This window comes from Curcuma longa, chromosome 4 (genome assembly GCF_044706935.1).
Source record: "Curcuma longa cultivar G26 ecotype Majalengka, Jawa Barat chromosome 4, ITB_CL_G26_1.1, whole genome shotgun sequence".
Classification (NCBI taxonomy): Eukaryota; Viridiplantae; Streptophyta; class Magnoliopsida; order Zingiberales; family Zingiberaceae; genus Curcuma; species Curcuma longa.
The window spans coordinates 20,726,380-20,732,802 of record NC_133864.1 but is presented as its reverse complement, the minus strand read 5'-3'; the positions used below and the strand labels follow the sequence as shown (position 1 = coordinate 20,732,802).

General features: G+C 37.2%; 1 protein-coding gene across 2 annotated transcripts; it reads left to right on the top strand.

Annotated features, from left to right (window-relative positions):
- Window positions 1-1,231: 1,231 nt before the first annotated feature.
- LOC141826533 (squamosa promoter-binding-like protein 16) lies at window positions 1,232-5,164 on the top strand. 2 transcript variants are annotated; one of them, XM_074713785.1, is made up of 4 exons: window positions 1,232-1,351; window positions 1,727-2,370; window positions 3,574-3,680; window positions 4,224-5,164. In XM_074713785.1, exons 2-4 carry the CDS (start codon window positions 1,931-1,933, stop codon window positions 4,850-4,852), a joined length of 1,176 nt encoding a protein of 391 aa, XP_074569886.1. In that variant the 5' UTR covers window positions 1,232-1,351; window positions 1,727-1,930; the 3' UTR covers window positions 4,853-5,164. The 2 variants fall into 2 exon arrangements, with proteins under 2 accessions (XP_074569886.1, XP_074569885.1); XM_074713784.1 differs by having other exon boundaries at window positions 1,232-2,370.
- Window positions 5,165-6,423: the final 1,259 nt, after the last annotated feature.

Below are 6,423 nucleotides of genomic sequence, written 5' to 3'. Positions count from 1 at the left end.
AGTTTTACTTTTGAGTTTTGACTCTTATTTTGTAGTTTTCGTGATTAAAAAAATTAAGATGATTTGACATTTCAACAAACTTGGGAACTAGCACCACTTTAATTAACTCATGATTAATCCAAAATTATTCTCACTTTACTCATAAAAGAATATGGTTAATCCATTGAAACATATATATAATTTAATTAAAGCATAAGCTAATTAATTTAATGATCACCTCACATGCAACCCAATTTCAAAAAGCTTAGCCTATGATGATTGAAGAACTCAAGTAGCTAGAGAAAACTCTATTTAAAAATTGAATGATTTAATGAAGAGGTAGTGTAAATAATGTGAATGAAATATTTCTATTAATGAGCGAGGGAAGATGAACATTTGTACATACTCAAGTTAACATTCATGCGTTTGCGTCCGTGAACTCTATTTGTGTATGAACTCATATCCTCGTCTGATGCAAGATAGCTAGACCAAACTAATAATTCCTCATCGCCGACCATAGATTTGTTTTAATAAGGTAAATTAGGAAATTCAATGCAATCGAGTTGACTCAGAGTCAACACGTATCTTGTGGAGACCTCATAAAATTGACTTGAACAACATGATATTGAGAAAATAAAATAAAATACTAGAAATCAAAATAAATAAACGATCATATAGTCACACGATAATAATTTGATCATTTTCAATTGTATTAATTTAATCAAACATAAATTCTTGTGTTTCAAACTAAACCAATTTAGTCAACAAATTAAACAATCAAAATTTTAAAACACATAAATAATATATATTGTTTTCAACAAGAAAACAAAAACCAAACTGTTTACTCAAAGAAAAGGGATCCAAAGTGAAGAAACAACAAAAGAAAAGGAAAAAAAAAAAGAGAGGAGAAAATCAAATTAATGTCACAAAACATGAAACACAACACATACCCTACCAAACACAACTTCGCCCACACCTTCCTTGCCATTTCTCCTCATGTTCTTCCCCCATTGGAGACTCCAAAACAACTAGTCATTCCTGTTCATCTTTGTTTGTTTTTTCTTTCTTTCTTTCTTTTTAAATAGTCCCACTTACCAGATATATAATGATCCACAGTAAACCCTAAAGTTCACAACAAAGACATCCTCATTTGTCATCAAGTCAATTGCTTCCTTCCTTCCCCTGCTGCCCCTCAGCTGCTCTCTAGTCTCTTCCATTCCAACTCACCCCCCCCTCCCATTTAATACTTGCCACCAGTGGCTGGTCATCTTCACTGTTGCCATCTTCCCCTGCCAATAATTGCACCTCAACACTGTGCTTGTGGTCGATCTTCCTGTGTGAAGCTGTTGGCTAATGTGAGCACGGCGGAGAGGTTTGCTTGCTACAACCTGCCCTCTTTTTGGCTGCTCTTTGCTTTAGTCGATTTTTCATTCTCCTTCGGAATCTCTCTGCTACTTTAGTAGTAGTTGTAGTAGTAGTAGTTGTTGTTGTTGTTGAGGGAAGGATTAAAAATCCCTTTTTTTTTTTTGATGTTTTAGAGTTGGCTTGCTGTTGACGTCGACTGTTCTTGAACATCTGTGCCAGCTTTTTTTTTTTTATCTACTTGTGTTGTAAGATTAGACCTTTTGTTGAGATTAGACTTGTTGGTTTTGGTGGATGGGCAAAATTTGTTTATTTATTTTTGTTGATTCTGAGCTCGTTTTATTGGTGGACATAATTTATATGCTTGTTTACATAACTGTGTTAGATTCTCATAGTTGAGAGTCGAGGGCGCTGTGGTTGCAACGGCCTAGTGATTTCTTGTATCTGCCTGTGAAAAGAGGAACAAGATTTGACACATTTTGGCAAACACACAAGTGTGGATGGGTGCAAAGAGAGAGTGACAAGAGAGGAGAGGGAAAAGGAAGTGGTGCTTGACATAGCGTGCAGAGTTCTTAGGAGGATTGGTTTCATGGACTGGGATCCGAAGATGCCTCCATGGGATTTTCCGGAATTGGACCGCAGCACTGAAGCCAACCTTGGCTCTGTGCTGGACGGATCAGGTGTTGGTTTCGCTAAGCGATTGCCATTGAGTGGCATGGAGTGTTCTGTCGATCTCAAGCTCGGGGGATTGGGTGATTCTGGGTCATCATACAAGTGTAAGGAGCAACCAAGAATATCCACGGCAACCACAATAACCACAGCAGCATCTTCTTCATCTGGTCCATCGAAGAGGCAGCGAGCCCCAAGCAATGTAGGCCAGACTGTTTCGTGCATGGTTGATGGGTGCAAAGCAGATCTCAGCAAATGCAGGGAGTACCATCGCCGTCACAAGGTCTGTGAGGTTCATTCCAAGACTCCTGTGGTTGTGGTTGGAGGCCAGGAGCAACGATTCTGCCAGCAGTGCAGCAGGTAAAGGAACAAGGGATGGTTTTGATTTGCATAGGTCAGATTGTTTTATGTCATGCACTAGTTTTTAAGTCTTTCATACTTGTATGGCTGTTTTGTTAAACCATTTATTAGCATCAATCCTTATGAATCCATGGATGATAAAGTAAAATTCCCCTTTTTGTTGGATATATTTTTACGAAAGCAATTTTGTAGGAATTAGTACAGTTTATTCCTATGTGATGTAAATCAGGACAAAAGTCAACAACGTCAGTATCTACAACATGGATAGATTGTTTATCATCTGATGTCTTAGCATTCTAAACTGCAACCTGCTGCTTGTTAATGTTGTGATTAAGCAACCGTTCAGGATGTTCGTGTTGTTTCCTTTGCCACCATTTGTTATTTCGTTTAAAAGTGTTTTTTTTGTAGAAATCAAAATATGAAAATCATGCAAAGGGATAAGAGCTCAAGAAGATGAGTAAAAAAATTTCCATATTATGAACAATGTAACATTTGAGGTAAATATACAATAAGGCCTTTTTTGGGAAACAGTTGAATCAATTGGAAGCCTGACTCTGAGGACAATAGAGGGATTTGTTTTTTATTAGACTCTGGTGTCAAGGGATGTGCATATTTTATATTAATTAGTTAGCCTATCCTGACCTGAAATCGTCTTTAGTTAACAAGAATTGTATCATAATTATGAAGATGAACCAACTTGTTGAATTAGAGCTCGACAGAGGATTAGGACTGCAATATCCTTTCTGAGTTTATGGCTGCTAAATCATTTTGATATTAGGGGTTATGTGTCATTCCTGTAAACATGTTCATGACTTGAAGATTACTTTAAGCACCCTATTTCCTTTCAGTTTGAAGAGGAAAACTGTGTGATGTTAGTTTCGCAATATTCAGGCTTAATAATATGATTTGTAGCATATCATTATACTATACCTCGTCAATTAAAATGATCAACTCTTTGTAAGTTTTTGGCTACAGCTTAATTGATTCCATTGATGATCTATTCTGATGGATATCTTTTCCTTGCCTTACACGTGGTCATCTAGGGAGGCAAAAGTGTTGAGATCAAATTTTCTCCATTAGATATATTTGAAGTGAAATTCTTTTTTATCTAATGTTTGACCATTACTGTTCTTTAGGGGTATATTTATTGCCTCTCCCTGAGGAATAATTCAGTTTCCTGCCCTGAATAAATTATTACTGCAGATTTCATTCGCTTATGGAATTTGATGAGGTAAAGAGAAGCTGTCGCAAACGTCTCGATGGGCATAATAGACGTCGAAGGAAACCCCAGCCAAATTCTATAGATTCAGGTAGCTTAGTCTCAGTTCACAAAGCTCGAGTTGTCTTTTACAGACCTGCAGCTTGTCATAAAATTAATATTTTGCCTCCTCTACATGCTAAAAACATGATAGTTTTTATACATGTAATCAAATTCTAATGCAAATTCCTCTATTTACATAAATGCTTCCTGTGTCTGTCAAGTTTTCATTCACGCACGCAGTTGTATTTGAATTGTTCATATCGGCTGATTGCTTTTACAGTCTGAATTATCACCTAGGAAGTAGTTCATGAATCATATGTACTTCGTAAGATAAACTAGGAATTCCTGAAGCAGTAGTTCAGCAGTAATGATGCTTCTATAGTTGTTGCTCTCGTTGCAGACAGTCAGATTACAGTTAGTAGGTATGTGAGTCTGATAACATTTAAGGAATTTTAGTGTGAAAAGCAACTCCACATTCTACTTGCCAACCTAAGCCTCCAACTTCAGCAACTGCAATTCTCTATAGTCGCCGAGGAGACACTATTGCTGATACAGATATGACATGTCCTAATGATTTCTTTTGCGTTGACAGGAACAAGGTTCCCAGCATATTCTCATGTCTTTCCGACTTCCACAACAGAGCCAAACTGGGTTGGAATCGACAATACACGATTTACACACCCAACAGTACCGAATCACTTTGACAGAAACCTCTCTTTTTCAAACTCTTCTCACATCTACAGCAAAGAAAGAAAGCAGTTCCCATTCTTGCAAGAGAGTGAGACCAACCTCAGCAGCATAACCACAATCGGAGCTTTAGTAGGCCAAACACATCTAATGGGAAACACTCCATCTGTTGTTGGCAGTAGCAGCAGCAAGTTGTTTCCCGACGATGTAACTCGAGTCTTCCATTCTGATTGTGCTCTCTCTCTTCTGTCATCTCCAAATCAGACATCAGGTATCAACCCAAGCCCCATGATGCAATCGGCCAATCAGATTTGCACAGTCCAGCCTCTCGTTGCGAGCTTGCAGTATGGCGATCTCAGGCAGTACGGTCACTCCGCTTCCGAGCCAGTAGGAGGGTACTCATGTTCAAGCATGGAGAATGTGAGGACTGTCTTGGTCTCAGATGCTGATACTCATTCTCAAAGTGTTTTCCGGCTCGGGGATGAAGGGTCCTCAGATGGCACATCTCAAGTTCTTCCTTTCCCATGGCAGTAGGCCAGCCTCCCTTTGAAGGGACACCACTGAGCAGATCTTGAGCTTTTCATCCTTAGATTGTCTACATTCTTAGATTCCTCAAAGAACAAATTATGTTCACTTCTTATCACCAGGACTGATAACTGACCATTTCTGAAATCATGGTTGTATTAATTTTGCTGTCTTAGTAATATATATCTGGTTATATCTAAGAAAAAAGAAAAAAGATCTTGTTTGAATCATAGTGAATCTTTAGTTGGCTTGAATATCAGTTAGTCTTTGTTAATCTGAAACATTGAGATAACTATTCAGATGTATGTAACTAGAAGCAAGATTGTATAAACAATGCAAATATTAGTTACAAAAAGCAAAATAATTATTGTTTTTAATTTTTTTTTTTAAGTCATAATTTTCCATGTTCGTTTATGTTTAAATATCCAAACTTCCCTCAAAAGTTAAACATTAAAAAACTCTCTGCTTCAGTTACTCATGGCTTTCAGATCTCTCCTTTTTCTAATTTGTTTGTTTTTGAAGGTTGGATCTTGATTATTTTATACAATTAAAAATACCAATGAATTTAAAAGAGCAAAATCTAATGCAATAAAAATCTTTTTTAATTTGTAACGGGTGAAAATGTAAATTATTTTTAAGTTAAATTTAATAGAAAAAGTTTCATTTTAACAAAAAAAAAAGTGGAATTCGCCACCCAACAGTTCCACACGGTCGGTCTCATAAAAAATCGAGAAATTGTAGTTGGTTTTTAAATTCACGCTTTGTTTGAGAGTAAGGATATTAACAGAAAAAGTTCGAATCAAATTCTTACGCTTTGTTTGATGAGTAAGTGACGGATCCACCTTTTTGAGGGAAAGGTAAATAAGGGGAAGGGAACTTTGAACCTTATTTAGAAAGGAGTGAGGGAAGAGGAGAGAAGGATAGGGAAAGGTAAGTTTTAACCTGCCTTACCCATGAAAAGGAAGATTTTCTTACATTTCAATTTGAGGTATAAGAAAAGGGAAGACAACTCTAAATATTATTTGTTTCAATTTTATCTCTATTTTAAAATATTAATTCTCAAATAATTTATTTAACTTAAAATTTTTAAATTTCTCTAGTTGAGCACGATCTTTTCACTCCTTTCTTACATCAGTAAATTTTTATAGAAATATATATAAAAATACTGATTTATCATTTGTCGTATTAAAGTATATTGTTCCGGCTAAATGCCGTCGACGGTCAAGCCACCAGACCAGAATATGCCACCTCAACCGCTATTGGTCCTGCAAACGAAGGAACCTGAAAAGAAAAAGCTGAGCCAACGGGCAGCAGGGCGCCGGGGACTCCCGGCGATGCCACTCCGACGCTCAAGTCAGAAAAGAGAAGGAGAGAAGTAGTATGTGGACGTAAAGAATTCAAGATACCTTTCTTCATACCTGCGAGGTTTATATAATAGCAGAGGGAGCGTGATCTTCAGATCTTAACGCGTGTGATTGGTTGTCACTACGCCATTAACGACACGATCCAACGGCTCAGCAGGGTTGATTATCTTCATTCGATGGTTGCGCGTATAAGTTTGAGGGATTTTCGAGGAACCA

Excerpts from the sequence above, each read along its gene's own strand:
- LOC141826533 (XM_074713785.1), top strand. The coding sequence starts at position 1,931 with ATGGACTGGGATCCGAAGATGCCTCCATGGGATTTTCCGGAATTGGAC. Across the intron at positions 2,371-3,573 it reads TTCTGCCAGCAGTGCAGCAG|ATTTCATTCGCTTATGGAAT; the intron begins GTAAAGGAACAA and ends TTATTACTGCAG. Across the intron at positions 3,681-4,223 it reads GCCAAATTCTATAGATTCAG|GAACAAGGTTCCCAGCATAT; the intron begins GTAGCTTAGTCT and ends TTGCGTTGACAG.